Source organism: Bombina bombina, chromosome 4 (assembly GCF_027579735.1).
Source record: "Bombina bombina isolate aBomBom1 chromosome 4, aBomBom1.pri, whole genome shotgun sequence".
Taxonomy (NCBI): domain Eukaryota; kingdom Metazoa; phylum Chordata; class Amphibia; order Anura; family Bombinatoridae; genus Bombina; species Bombina bombina.
In genome coordinates this window covers 1,123,083,513-1,123,100,045 of record NC_069502.1, presented here as the reverse complement: position 1 = coordinate 1,123,100,045, position 16,533 = coordinate 1,123,083,513, and the positions used below count along the sequence as shown (strand labels likewise).

The following is a 16,533-nucleotide window of genomic DNA, read 5'->3' as shown; positions in this document are numbered from 1 at the left end:
ATGAAAAAAGACTATTCCATGAAAAGGAGTTTATTTACCTAAGATGAATACATTTTGATATATTACCATCTTTTTCTCTGTAATGGTGTTAGGAAGAAAACTAATTGAAAAGAAGCACACTGCAATAGGAGAGACACAGCTCACATATATAAAAAAAGGATCTATATATGTAAATATATATGATAGCGCAAACCCTGTCCTCACAGGGCTTTTAAAAATGTGGCCAAAAATGTAATTTATGATTCATTAAATTACCAACAGCGTTTGATGTACTCCTCTCACTATCCCAACAAAATCTGGTCAGTGGTTTACTTGCCCGATCAAGACATTGGTGTGTAACAACTTCACTAGGCACACACTGATGACATCACTAAAGCGTGCCACTGAACACCACTAGAATTATAATGTTTAATTTATTATTTAGATATGTTAATTGAGTCCCACTATAGTACTTTTTCTTACAGGACCATTCAACTTTTAGTCTGACTCTATAATGGTTTACCCTTTTAATACTGCCACATTTAGTAAAACAGAAGCTTAGCCTGTTTTAGGTTTCTAATCACTATTAATATGTTTGCATAATACAGAATCACCTGTTTGTGCAACTTTTAGATTATTTTAATACTGTTAGGGTTTGTTTTGCTAATTTCACTGTGATTCTCATAATTATAGTGAAAGTTTAAGTTTTTAAAGGATAGGGGGATAAAAGGATTCTTTATGCTTGACCTCTCAGTGTCATTCTATCAGCATCTAATGAGGTCAAGGCTAACTATTCCCAGTGGGAGACTGTGGAGAGATTCACAAGAAAAACAGCTCAATGTGAAATCTGAGGTGATTCTGATTCATTCACATTCAAAACCTAAAAACTGACATATGAACACTTGTCTCTATCAAAACGTCTTCTATAAAAAGAGATCTGAAAAGGCTGCTTAAATAGATAGTAAAAGATTTTGTTACAAGCTTCATGAAAGTAGAATTTGTATGTTGAATTACAAATGATCAGGTATTGATCAGAAAATATGCTCATACGTTGTTTTTTTCACACTGATAAAGTCATATTGGCGCTATTGTGATACTATGTCTAGTAAGTAATTATTTTACACTGTTCTTGCAATTAATATTATCATCATCATTATCGCCTATTTATAGTAACTATACTGCAGTTTTATATAAATACACCATTAGAATGAATAAAATACATCTGCTGAAATGTATCATATGCAAAGTGATCAAAATAATACATTTTGTTTTTGTTAAAAGGACATCATTTTATGATTTCACGGTTGCTTTCATATAACTGTGTGATCATCTCCTGCAAAGTGGTTAAAACATAGTTAAAGTCAGCTCCAGAATAGCAATGATACTGGGAGCTAGCGGACCACATTTAGTGATCCAATGACAAGAGGCATATATGGGTAGCTAGCTCCCAGTAGTGCTTTGCTTTTCCTGCTCTTACCTAGGTATGATTTTCCACCGAGAGTACCCAAAGAGCTAAGTAAGAAGTTAAAGGGACACAAAATATATTTCTTTGTACATCCAGAAGAGGACATTTTGAGATGTATTAAGTTTGTTTTTTTTTTTAAGAATGCTCTTGTACAGAGAAAAAAAGATTTTTGTTTTTGTGCTTGTAAGGCATGACACTGCCCATCAGCAAGTGAGCAATCAGTTATAAACTGACATACATTTCCTATTAGCTTCAAAACATCCTTCTTTATGCAATATGAATAAAAAGATAAAGAACACATCTTTAAAATGTTTAAAGGGACATTAAAGTCAAAATGAAACTTGCCTGATTCAGATAAAGCGCCTGACTTTTAAACAACTTTTTATTATCTAAATTTGCACAATCTTTTTATATACACACTTTTTGAAGCACCTACTGAGCATGTGCAAAATAATATAGGTATATGCATTTTGTGATTGACTGATGGCTGTCACATGATGCAGTGGGAAGGAAAATGTAACAAACTTTAAAATTTGTCAGAAAAATATTCTACTATGCATTCGCATTTTCTATTTATTATGCATTTGATTATGCATTTCTACTGTGTTTAGTAGTCCTTTAAATAGTGCTCTTTCACATGCACAACAGGAGTTTGAGCATTAACTGTACCTTTAAAGATAATATTTACATTAGAGCCAATTATTGTGGGCTTTTTAGCGTATTTACTTTTATCTGAAAGGGCAATCATTTCCCTTTAGGTTACAACTCACAGAGAGCCTCCAGCCAAAACAGCAGAAGGGGAAAGGGCAGTGTCCCTAAAGACCAACAAAATAAATGGGACACCGTGTTGACACCAGCTATGTTATCTACTCTCACTGTGTCTTACAATGGCCCGTATTTTTTATGTTTGTTTGTTTTTTTTACATCAGCCAGTTCTGATTGGTTTCATTAGTGATATATACTAGTTTGGTTCACATCTGGGTTAACAACATTTGTTTGCAGACAAAGCCATTCACTTAACGAGCGAAAGTTAACACCTGGGCTTTATGTAGTGTGACAGCAATCTGATCCCAGTATATATAAGTTGCTCCTCTCGTATTCAACATATGTATTTGTTTCTAAACTGAAGTGGAATCAATAAAAATTAAAATAAAATTAAAACATATAAAATGCACTCATATATCTATCAATCTATATATATAATATATATATATATATATATATATATATATATATATATAAATATATATGAGACAAAAGAAAATTCATTTTAAAAAGTCTATATTAACCACAGAATATATTCTAGCTCATTGTTAGATCATGGATTATCTTTTGTTACAACCAGTGCATGATATATATGGAGAAAGATTCTACACCCAGATCTACTGTTTTAAAGAAAAAAGGTCTCACTAAACAATTAAAATACTATTAAGGATTTCTTTCCATAATATTTTTTAACTGGGATTGAATATTGGTATTTTATAGCTATTTTTAAATTTATTTATTCTCAAAATATTACAGTGTGAGTGAGATACAGTCCTACGAGACTTTGAAAGTTTTTTTTTTTAGTTTTTATAAATAGCTTTTTAAGGATATACATTTGATACCAGCATACCTGACAACATTTTCACGTCACAAACAGTGACATCTGTTGCAGGCATAGCTTAAAGGAACACTAAATACAGTAGATTTGCACAATTAACGCATGCATAATAAAAAGATAAGGCAATTACACCTACTCTGAATTTTAAATAAGCAATATATTTTTTTTCTGGCAATTTTTTTTCTACCATTGTCCGGCCCCTGTATCATGTGACAGACATCAGCCAATCACAGACTAGTATACATATACCCTGTGAGCTTGTGCACATGCTCAGTAGGAGCTTTTTCCCCAGAAAGTGTGAATATAAAAAGACTGTGCAAAATGTGATAATGGAAGTCAATTGTAAAGTGTCTTAAAACTGAATGCTCTATCTAAATCATAAAAGTTTAATTTGACTTAAGTGTCCCTTTAATAGGGCAGAGTTAGGAGGGTCAATTTCTCTTTCTTAATTAAATATATTAATTGAAGCAGTGGTCTACCAGCTACCAAAATACAGGATTATGGCTGCCATATCAACTTGCTACAAAATAGGAAAAAGACACTCCTTGTTATTAAAAGGTTGCGGCTTGTTTGGCCACTAACAGCGTTAAGAAACGGTAGCATGTCTAGCTGATTGCACTATTAAGACAATGCACACTGTTTAATCAAATAAACATAGTGTTTCGCTAGTGGGTTGCTAACATAAGTTCAATGTAACCTGTTCTACATGGCAGACTTATATGATGCAAAGCAATATACAGGGACAATTATACAAGGGAACATGAAGCAACAAACGGGACTGTCCTAGAAAAACCAGGACCCTTGGAAAGTACAGGAAGTAAATTCACAGGCCATAAATTATAACTGCATGTTAAGGTTTAGTGGCACATTCAAATAAGCGCTGTTCATCTTCCTACCAATCTCAGCAACTTTCTTCTCTCTGTGTTTGCACTTTTTTTATCTTAGCTCCCTTCTTTTTTCTTAAAGGGACAATAAACTCAAAATGTAATCCCCTATAGACTTATAAACATTCATTACTTATTTTGCCTGCTTTTGCGAGAAAATACCTCTATAAATTGTGATTGTTCCACTACCTCCAAATAAAATGCAGTTCCACCATCATACTTATGTGCAGTGAAATGTATATAATCTTGCAACATTCTACACAGTGAGTGCTTAGAACACAGCACAAGATCACCTCTCCCCTAAATTACCACACCACAGGAGACTAGGAACATGGATATCACTAGGCTTTTCAAAGGGTATCACTAAACCGCACTTGATTTACAAAACTTTGTATATTGTGCAAAAATCTGAAATGTATATTAATTAAAATATTCAAGCAAAATTTTGTATATCTGATTGTGCTACGGGATACTATAAATCATCAATACACCGACATAAGATTATTATAACTTTAAAAAAAAGCTATTGAGTTGGCAATTTACATTTCACTTTTCACTGCATAATCTAATGTTTCCTTTGCAAAGCAAAGCAAATTAAAAAATCTAAGTAGGTTTTAACTTCCTTATTTCCAGCACAATTCAGAGATACTATATTATGGTCAATTTTTTTCCCATTAGTTTATTTTCCTAAACCAACTTACTGCACTTCCTCAAGTTATGTGTAATAACTAGTCTGTTTTTGTTTTTTTGACCGATTAACTGTATTTGGTGGACAGTCAAGTCCAAAAAAAACTTTCATGTTTCATACAGGGCATGTAATTTTAAACAACTTTCCAATTTACTTTTACCACCAATTTTGCTTTGTTCTTTTGGTATTCTTAGTTGAAATCTAGACCTAGGAAGGCTCATATGATAATTGCTAAGCCCTTGAAGGCCGCCTCTAATCACATGTCTTTGTATTTGCTTTTCACAGCAGGGGAGAGCTAGTTCAGGTAAACCCTATATAGAACATTGTCAGCACAACCGTGAATTGTGGCAGACACTGCACTAATTGGCTAAAATAAAAGTCAATAGATAATAAATAAAATGTCATGTGATCAGGGGACTGTCAGAAGATGTTTAGATACAAGTTAATCACAGAGGTAAAAAGTATATTATTATAACTGTGTTGGTTATGCAAAACTGGGAAATGGGTAATAAAGGGATTATCTATCTTTTAAAACAACAAAAATTCTGGTGTTGACTGTCCCTTTAAGCATCCACCTAGGTTTTCATTTCTATGAAATTGCAGTTTACTTCCCACGTGTAATTGTGTTATTTTGCATAAAAGGGCTCAAAATTTCCACTAGCCCAGTAGCCATTGGCGAGTGGAACTTTTAGGGTGGCGAGTGAAACTTAGTTAGTGAATGTTGAGTCTGAAGTTTGGTATCATGTTGAAAGTGGCAAAGTTGGTAAATTGTATTTGCAGAATGTACATTCCTATTGCAACACTGACAAACACACATTTTGTGCTATGTGCTAAACCTATTATCTAAAGGGATATGATATATAAGTGCAGGGATTGCTATTTCTCTAGGGCTGTAGAGAACCCCATTAGTGCTTAGACTGTTACTCGTGAGAGGGTAAACGGGGCAGAGAGAGATTGGAGAGGAAAAGTGAAAGTAGAGAAGAAGGTAGAGTTAAAAGAGAATGGACGGGGAAAAAAAGTTAAAATATATGAGAGGGGAAAGAAAGAGTGTAAAGAGAAGATATAGGGGCCCATTTATCAAGCTCCGAACGGAGCTTATGGGCCCTTGTTTCTGGCGAGTCTTCAGACTCGCCAGAAACACCAGTTATGAAGCAGCGGTCTAAAGACCGCTGCTCCATAACCCTGTCCGCCTGCTCTGATGAGGCGGACAGGAATCGCCGGAAATCAACCCGATCGAGTACGATCGGGTTGATTGACACCTCCCTGCTGGCGGCCGATTGGCCGCGAGTCAGCAGGGGGGTGTCAATCAACCCGATCATACTCGATCTGGTTGATTTCCGGCGATTCCTGTCCGCCTCATCAGAGCAGGCGGACAGGGTTATGAAGCAGCGGTCTTTAGACCTTGTGAGCTGCTTGTGAGCTGCTAGTGCAATGTTAAATGCGGAGAGCGTATTGCTCTCCGCATTCAGCGAGGTCTTGTGGACCTGATCCGCACTGTCTGATTAGGTCCGCAAGACCTTTGATAAATAGGCCCCATGGCCTGAGAGAGAAGGGGGAGAGTAAAATGAGAGATTGAAGAGAGAAGGGAGTCGAGAAAGATAGTTAAGAGCGAGAAGGAAGTGATTACATTTTTTTTAAAAAATCTCCAGGTCTGCTATGACCTTCCATGACTGTCAGAACTCTCTGCATTCTCTATGTTCAACAACTTACTTTTTCTATCAAGCTGTTGCCTTCCCCAGAAAAACTAGTTGATGTTTCTAACTGCTATGAACTTATTATTGTTAAATTAATAAAATATGTAGCATTATTTAATTTGTTATGGTATAAAATAAACACAATATTATAAAATGTTTCACAATGGTTAAACATATGTCAAGAGCGGGTGAAGTAGCGGGTGTGGTGTGGGTGGGACTTGACATTTTGAGCCCTGATAAAAGCATATGTTTTTGCTTACTAACAACAGGAGGATTTCAGAGGATGCATAGCAAATAAAATCTGTGTCTTTTTTTGTTGTACAAAACCTTCTCAAAATCCAAAATATAGTACAACTAAGGACGTACCAATGAATAATCAATACAGAATAAAACACAATACCATATCAAAATATTAAACCCTAAAAAAAGAAAACAAATCATGAATAGCAAATGCATTTTACATTTATTCAAGCAATCTAATCTTGTTTAAAACAGATTAAATGACAACTAAGAGAAAAATAGACCTATTGATGTTTGGATGAAAATGTTACACACAGCAAACAAATACGCAAAGGATGTGCCAACAGGTTTGCAGAAGTTTACTGTAAAAGGGATCATTTAACACAGTTTAACTACCAATCAGAAAGTGCTATCCAGGTGCTAAACCAAAAATGGACCAGCTCCTAAGCTTTACATTCCTGCTTTTCAAATAAAGATAGCAAGAAAATGAAGAAAAATTGATAATAGGAGTAAATTAGAATGTTGTTTAAAATTGCATGCTCTGCCTGATTCATAAAAAGAAACATTTTGTGTTTTGTGTCCCTTTAATTCATACCCTTTAAACAAACAAAAGGTACATTTTTATTAAAAAAAACCCCTTCCATTTCTTCATAATGGTTTAAAGTTCGACAAATTCCTCTCAAGCACAGCATCTTTACGCCTCTGCTAAAGTATAAATCATGCACCAATCCAGACACCAGCGCTGGTCAGCCAATCAAAGGCCACATATGTGTGTATCCTACAACTGTGTGCTGTATTTGATTTTGCCTATGTGTTTAACCCCTTTGTAGGAATCAAAACAGTTTGAGGGAGAATTTCTCAGAAATAAACTGCTCTGATGTAATACTACAGTTTATTTAACACATTTATAAACAGCACCTACTTGGTAAAATGGCATTACTTTTAACAGCAAATGAAATAAAGGCCTTTATATCCGCATCCTTAAAAACCAACCTGTTCTCTGCACAGAACCCTGTAACAGACCCTAATAATGCTCCAATGCTGATAAAACCAAAGGGCTTGTTTCTTTTTTAAATTGTCTAATATAAAATTAGTGATTACAGCTGACAAAAAAAAGGCAGGTGGCCGTTCCCTATCATATCTACCGAGCTGTATACAAACTTAATAAAGGGTTTAAAGCAGACATCTGCTGAAAGTAAAACGCACATTTTATAATTTTATCAGATCATCAGCATTACAGTTTCTGTAACCTTTAAATTTATTTTTTTAAATTGATGGTACCAAGCAAGGAACACAGACCTAGTGTGATGTTAAAGTTAAATATACTGCTGTACTGTATTTCTGCTGATTTGGTTGCATATATCAGTAAAGTATAATTCTGTCCTATTAATGACTTATGAGGATTCTAGAAACCATGAACATTATTCTTAAGACTGTTATCAAACCCATTTTGTTTAATAAAGAACACAAGAGTTGTATATATGTATGTATGTATGTATCAGAACATTTTGGGGTCTTTGCTTCAAAAATGATTAGCAGACTACTTGATCAGCTACTTCTGAGACTAAAGAGGTGTTGTGCATTATTTAATACAATGTCTACAGTATTGAAGGGACACAAAACCCCAAATTTGTCTTTTATGATTCAGATAGAGCATACAATTTTAAACAACTTTCCAGTTTACTTATCTAATTATCTAATTAGCTTTTTTCTTTTGGTATCCTTTGTTGATAAAGGATACCTAGGTAGGCTTAGAATCTTGGAGCTAGCCGATTGATGGGTGCACATATATGCCTCTTGTAATTGGTTTACCAATGTATTATGCTTGCTCCCAGTAGTACATTGCTGTTACTTCAATAAAGGATGCAAAGAGAATGAAGCAAAACTCTATCCAAATCATAAAAGAAAAAAAACGTGTGTTTCATTTTCCTTAAGCACCTGAATGGCGTTGCTGGTCTTTCCATGGAGATTGTTTTCTCTGGTGGCGAGAAAGACTGCAGGAGGGAGGGGAGGGTCTAATAGTGCGGTCTTATTATTAGCATAAAATCCCTTAATGATCGGCAACGTACAGGATACGTTGTGTTCGTTAAGGGGTTAATACTTAGTTTCCTATACAGCCCAATAACAGAAAACTCCTTTGAATCCTAGAATTCTGATCCATTAAAAACATCATGCTTTAGTGAAAAATTCGGAAATATAAGTTTTGTATTGCTGCAGAGTTTTTGAATTCTTGATTTAAATGGACATAAAAGTTGCATTTCAAATACACAACAGTACATTTTAGATTTGCATAAAAACTTTTTTTTTTCAATATATATTTGCAAAATTGCTTCTAGTAACAATATAAGACGGCAGATTAAGCTTTTCTGTATGCAGCATGATCTGAGTTGCTGCTTGAAGTATATTAAAGATAGAAATATATTTGCACGCATTCTACCTCATATAGGGCTAGATTACAAATGGCGCACTTACTGTTGCGTGCAAGTGAAAAGGGGTTTATGACGTTTTCTTGGGCGTGTCAAAAATAGCGTGCATATTACAAGTTGAAAAGTAAACATGCAATTGAATTGAAAAGTGTTACAGTGTGTAGCTACTGTAAATATTTCACATTCCAATGTTCTTCACATAGGGGAATATGTTCTAAGTATTTTTACATAGATATTCCTATATACTGTATATATATATATATATATATATATATATATACTTCTTATAGTTTATTTAAAAAGTCACATCAGTCTGAAGGGGAGCGTTTGAATTCTGAAATGTCGCTGTTTGAATAAACTATTCACTTTGAAAAATCCAGTGAGTGTGGATCTTTAACATTGTGTACATCTCCTACGTTCATGACACCCTGGTATGCTGCATTGGAGGTGAGAGTGCAAATCTTCTTCCTTTATATATATATATATACACACACATATATGTATAGATATATATTTTACCAAAAAAAATCATATATATAGATATATGTATTTAAAGACAAATAAAACATATTCTGCTATGTGAAGGTTAGCACACTTTGGTTAAACACGATCGGGTTTGCGCGTGAGTAGGGTGTTATTTTTATTTCCACTTTTCACGCATTTATTGAAGTCTATTGGGAAATACTTTAGCATGGTCAGTATATTCCAAGTTTGTTTTTTGGAGCGCATCGGGTTATCGCTCGTTCGAAACCTTTTTATTTTCAACTTGAAATACGTGCGCTACCCGACGTGCACAAAAACTTACTTCGAATGGAGTTAACGCACGAGCGGGAGCAATAAATAGCGGTCCACTTGTAATCTACCTAAAAATTTTCAGGCCACATGCACAATAAGCGTTATCTCAAAACTGTGATAATTTGAACTAAAACCTTTATACAAATGCATGTATATTGTAATAATTCCTCTATGCAAACATGAAATGTACTACTGTGCATTCCAGATTGGCTTTAAGTCTACCTTAAGCATAAACTAAGTGGACAAACAATAATCAAATCTAACTTTTAAAGCTAAGATAGTGTATAGCCCTGCAGTAGAAATTGCATTTGAAATTCCGGAGATTTAAATTATGTTTTTTGGCCACTTTCGACACGTGCAACTGCTTAACAAATGTTGTCAATTTAGCATGTTTGAATCTAATGATTTTGTTTGTTTTTAACTAATGCAATGTTTATCGAGTTACATGGATAATGATAGCATGTGTATCACTGGCATAATTAAAATCCTATCAGCATTTTAGAAAAACTTAAAGTTATTAACATAAAATCAAGTTGATGCGAAGAAATAATTACTTGAGAAAAAAAACAAAAAAAAAAAAACAGGAGGGCCTAATATGCTGTAGGATAAGGGAGGATGCAGCTGTAAGTCTAACAGCTTTCATATCCTCATTTGAATAATGTGTCCTGAATCTGTCATTTTATTCATGCTCCTTATGTTCTGTGTAGACGGCATCAACAACAAATTAAGTTGTAAATAAGAGACAATCATCACTTTTGTTTTTAAGCAGTTAGTGCGTGGAGGATGTCAATGCACTGTTTTCTTTCGAAAGAAAGAACGAGATTCTACAGTTTGCTTATGTAAGCAGAAGCGACTGCCACAAGACAATTAGAAGTATGTTCCCACTGCCAGATTTTGATGGACAACTTAAACATTTATACATTATGAGATTTTCGATTAACTGACAAAATTTTTTTTGGGGGGAATTACAATATTACATTTATCTGTCATAAAGCAAAAGAAAATGCAGAACACGTGATATATTTTTTATTTATTTATATATATATATATATATATATAAATAATGTGATATATTTTTTATTTTTTATATATATATATATATATATATATATATATATATATATATATATATATATATATATAAATAATGTGATATATTTTATATATATATATATATATATAAAAAATATAAAGTGATACATTTTATATATAAATATATATATATATATATCCACAACAAAATAACCATGCTTATGGGATTTAGTAAATAAACAAAAAATAAAGTTTACTTTTCAGGGAGTATCTCCCTTTCTTCATACTAGCCCAAATGAGTGCTATAATTTTATTGTATAAAATTATTTTGTACCAGCTTCCTGATGGTTGCCCACTCCCCTCTAATTATGTTTATATTATCACATATAGTTTGCGCATATTGAATATATCATATCCCCACTGTCTAATTTGATTTGGCTAGTTGAACTAGTTTTCGTCAGAGAAATTTAGGTTTAAATACTGATTGCATAAAATTAAAACCAATTGATTTTGAAATTATTTCAGTTTAAAGATGTTTATTACAATAAAATAAATTAAAGTCTTACCTTAACATCAGAGAAGTAGGTTTTCAGCATGTTGGAACTTGGATACCGTGTATAGAAAAACATAAGCTTGGCCTTTTTCAAGTGATTGGGTGAAAGTCCTTCCTGCATGTAGAATTGCGCTAGTCAAGGAAAAATGTTTTTTATAAAATAAAGATATCTAAGTGCTATCTTCATTTATGGGGTAACCACAAAAAGTCAAATATGTTTTAAAACAATCACAGTGTTGTGCCCATTAATATATTCCAGGGACAAGAATCTAAATCAGTGCAAAATTAAGACTTTTTTGATGACATTCATAAGTATATTAACCAGTAAAGAAAAGTTTGTAAAAAGTATATTGCGAGTAGACATGCTACCCTTTGGTTTAAATACATACACTGTAAACTCCAATCTGTACATCACTCATGGATTACTTTGGTGTATATTTATCAACTATAACTTATAGTTATCGAGATAAATAGTGTTAAATAAAAGAAAACATTTAAAGGGACTACAGTTTTAAACAACTTTCCAATTTATTTACATTATCACATTTGCTTCATTCTCTTGGTATCCTTTGTTAAAGGAGCAGCAAAACGCTTCTGGGAGCTAGCTGAACACATGGGATTAGCCAATAAGAAAGAAGCTTATTTATGCAGCCACCAGTTAGCAACTAGTTTTGCATTGCTACTTCTGAGGCTACCTAAGTATGATTTTTAGCAATGTATACCAAGGGAAAAAATCTAATTAGATAATTGGAGTGAATTGGAAAGTTGTTTAAAATTACACACTCTATCTGAATCATTATAGTTTAATTTTTATTTTCCTGTCCCTTTAAGGTCCTAGAATATTTACTGTGTCATGTGAAAATTATTTTTTGTTTTCTAACCTTTTTACCTATTTATATACTTATAACTCATAATTTTTGTTTTGCTGAAAACAAAGTTAAGGCATAAGACAGAGATCAAAATACAAAAATGCTGCAGTGTAACTATATTCCATGACAATAATGTAATACTTGAAGCTAACAAGGTAAAGCAGGTGGCCTAAAAGATCAATATATGCAATGGCCACTTGCCTAATAAGGAGGCCATTTTTATGTGGAAACATCATTATCTTTAAAATCTGTAAACAGAAGCAACCAAAACAGTTCTCCAGAGAATGCAGGACAACCATAACACTCTAGGACTCTCTAATTGTCCCCAGCTTCTTGGCATTATTTTGAGAGCTGTATGCTAGTACGCTTTGGACACATCTGTGCCGCAGGCTGGCCCTGCCATTTCCTCAGCAAATTAATGGCTTTATAATTTATCAGAAATGAAGATGCATGTGGAGAAAATCAATGTGGACCCCCAAGGTCAATTAAGACTTCTTCCCAAAAGCTTTTTCCTAGTCTATTCTAACGACTGGCTAACAGGCCGTATGATATTGAACTTATTGAGAAAAGCCAGAGTAGATCTAAAGAAATATACTATGCTCAGTAATGCAAATATTTTTCCTCACAGAATTCCAGAAAATTGTGAGATGGATATTTATTTTCTCTTAAGGATGCACTGATAAGGTATTAAATATATTACTTAACATATCTTCTAAATTCAATGTTATAATCATAGTTTAATTCTACAAATATATGGAGAGAGGTTAAAAATGGGAATGTATTTTTACTGAAACTATGGCTGAAAGATATATACGTTCAACTGTTTTGCCCCAGAGGTTTAATCATTACAAAGAAAGGTAATTTTACTGACATACTTCTTGTGCCAAGAAAAGAATTGAAAAAAAAAAACCTAAGCTACCTCCATTAGACTGATAGAGAAGTCTAAAAGTGCATTATACTCTTAGTGCCATCTGTCAGAATACATAAAGGACTGGAGCAAGCTGTTACCTACCACTTAGTGATGAGTTTTGGTAAGTCAGAATTCTTTAATAAACTTGTGTGTATATATATCTATATCTATCTATCTATCTATCGATCTATCTATCTATCTATCTATCATCTATCTATCTATCTATCTATCTATCTATCTATCTATCTATCTATATATATATACACAAAATATAAAATTATCTAGGTTTTTAAATTGGAATGTGCCAAAACACATTTTATAATGTTTATCTATATTAACCCTTTCAGTGCTAATGACGGCTCTGAGCCGTCACAGAGTTTCTCACTCTGGTGCTAATGAGCCGTCATGAGCAGTCTCCCACCTTGAGGGAGATCTGGGGGCTCCTAACCGCTGCTACCGAGGCGATCATGCCTGTAGAGTGACAGGTATCACCAGGGGTTCACGTGATGCGCGGTGACGTCACGCGCAATGACGTGATGACGTCACCGCGCAACTTTATTTATACTTAACAATGTTAAGTATAGGAGGAGGGGCATGCTGCTTAGAAGCCTGTATCTCAGGTATCTAAGCAGCTACAGACCCCCAAGACCCGCACTGCCTAACCTTTCCAATGGTGTAAGTCTTGGGGGTCTGTATAAAAAAAAAAGTTAATTTAAAAAAAAAAAAAAAAACGTAGAAAATATTAGCACCCAGGTGGGAAAGTGCTTAGCACTCAAGGGTTAAAGGGACATACAACCCCAACATTTCCTTTCATGGTTCAGATAGAACAAACAATTTTCATTGTACTCCTATTATCAAATGTTCTTTATTTTTGTGTTATCCTTTGTTGAAAAGCAGGAAGGTAAGTTCAGGAGTGTGCACGTGATGGCAGCAGTTTTGCAACAATGTTATACATTAACAAGAGCACTAGATGGCAGCAATATTTCCTGTCATGTAGTGCTCCAGATATGTGATGTTACTTATCTAGATATCTCTTCAACAAAGAATAACAAGAGAATTATGCAAATTTAATAATGGTAGTAAATTGGAAACTTGTTTAAAATTGTATTCTCTATCTAAATCCTGAAAGAAGATGTGTGGGTTTCATGTCAATTTTAATTAACTATTCTTATTGTAGATATTCCTGTATTTTGTTTCACGTTCCAATATATGAATATTTGGAAAGTAAGCTATCAGATTTTGTTTTTTAACTTGGATATTATGTTAAATTTTGAGTTCTTATACAGAAACAAAAAGTAGAATATTCCAGTTTTAAAGGGAACCCAACATTTTTCTTTTGTGATTCAGATAGAGCATGTAATTTTAAGCAACTTTCTAATTTACACCTATTACCAATTTTTCTTTGTTCTCTTGCTTTCTTTATTTGAAAAAGAAGGCATCTAAGCTATTTTTTGGTTCAGAACCATGGAAAGCACTTGTTTATTGGTAGGTGAATTTATCCACCAATCAGCAAGAACAACCCAGTTTGTTCACCAAAAATGGGCCGGCATCTAACCTTACATTCTTGCATTTCAAATAAAGATACCAAGAGAATGAAGACAATTTGATAATAAGAGTCAATCAGAAAGTTGCTTAAAATTGCATGCTCTATCTGAATCACAAAAGAAAAAAAATTGGGTTCAGTGTCCCTTTAAGTAATGCATACATTTATGTGATTTTTTTTTATCAATCTAATACAAAATAAGGCAGGCATCTGGATAGGTATCTTGATTTTTGTTATTATATTATAAGGGGACTGACCAATTGGTAAATTTGCCTTTTAAGTCACTGCTCTGAAATAAAGCAACTGTTCTTCCAAGAAAGCACTGGCTGTTTCCAGGATACTTCTACACGCACAATGAGTCATAATGGAATAGATTCAGTAAACATACAGCTGTACCCAACACAAGCTAAGTCCTATTCAAGGGCAGAAAAGAAAATGAGTAGAAATAAATATTAAGGAGTTAAGGGGGGTAAAGTGTACTTGGTACAGAAGCAATCTTCATCCCAGAAGTTCATATAGACTGCCTCAATTCTCTTTGCCTTAGCTTTGTGAAGACAGATGACATTCAATTCTATGTGCAATGCAAAATAGACAATAACTGCTGAAACGTGAGCCAGCTGCCAGGTGTAAAAAAAAAAAAAAAAGGAAAAGATGATAAATCCATAAATTAATGAAAGACATCTGCTCAGGAACATAAAAGATCAGAGAAACAGTGTACTGCAGCTGAACCTAAAGCAGTGTTCAAACAACCTGAGTCTTGTGTTGTGTGTTTACAAAGTACAATATAGCCTTAACTAAATAACAGCAACAAAAAGGTGAAGCAAGACTAGAGGTGTGTGTTCATAGAGGAACACAACGGAACAGATGTGTTATTTTCTACAATTAATATTTCTCTATTTTAGAGAAGATTCAAAGTTTCATAACTATTAGAAATGTCATTTATTTTATAAAGTTTTTTATTTAAAATATTTAATTTTGAAAAAAGAAGTGATAATAACTAGTTTTTTAATTGTGGCACAAAAGAAGATATTGTAAATTCCATCTGCATTTTTTTTGGAGGGAAGGTTTATCTTTACCCACCAACAGAGAAGTGGGAATTGTTCTTATCAGCCAATTAGAAACCGGTCCCTAGGTATGAGCTGTTTTTAAACATACATTTCCCAAATGCTAAATTATTTAAATCTTTTAAATGGTCGCTCTTTTATATGGATTACAAAGGAATTTTTAAGTGTGATATCCCTTTAAGAGGTTCTTCTTTTTATTTCAGTGAATAAATGAGAAGCTATTGAATTTTTCCGCGCTCTACAACTAAATAATAATAATACTTTGTTTCAATATAAGTAATGTAAAAAATCAATTGTCTAAATAGTCTCTAGATTTTAACGATTTGTTTATATTATTATTATTTTTTAATTACTACTTTAATCTACCTTTAATTAACATATACCTTTGTTAATATTTATGGCAAACACAAAAATCCTATTGGTTACATTATAAATGATATTTGGTTTCAATACTTTAAACCTTGTGCTCTTCCTTGTAGTGTGTTAATATACACCTGCCTCAAGTTATGAATAAGATAGATATCTTTGCAAATGAATATGTTTAATCAAATATTAAGTTTTATTCAAATGCAAAATGAAACAGCAACCATTTGTGTTTTTCTCGCTCGCTGATTTCCTTGCCAGGCATCTTTTTTGCATCTTAAGAAAAACAGGCCTGTTCAAGGCCAGATATTTGCATTTGCCAAACTGACACACAAGTGAAGTCTCATCAACAGCGGATACATCTGTACAGGTAAAAAAAAAAAAAAAGATTCCTCATTTTAAGTACTGTAAACATTTTCTTTCAT

The 16,533-nt window shown here is 33.4% G+C and overlaps 1 protein-coding gene across 2 annotated transcripts in view; it reads right to left on the bottom strand.

Annotated features, from left to right (window-relative positions):
• Nucleotides 1-16,533, bottom strand: part of PROX1 (prospero homeobox 1) — an 80,413-nt gene that overhangs the window by 48,516 nt on the left and 15,364 nt on the right. For both annotated transcript variants that reach the window (XM_053712486.1, XM_053712487.1), the window contains exon 3: nucleotides 11,373-11,480. In XM_053712486.1, the coding sequence (XP_053568461.1) occupies nucleotides 11,373-11,480 (108 nt within the window). The remainder of the gene's footprint in view (nucleotides 1-11,372; nucleotides 11,481-16,533) is intronic.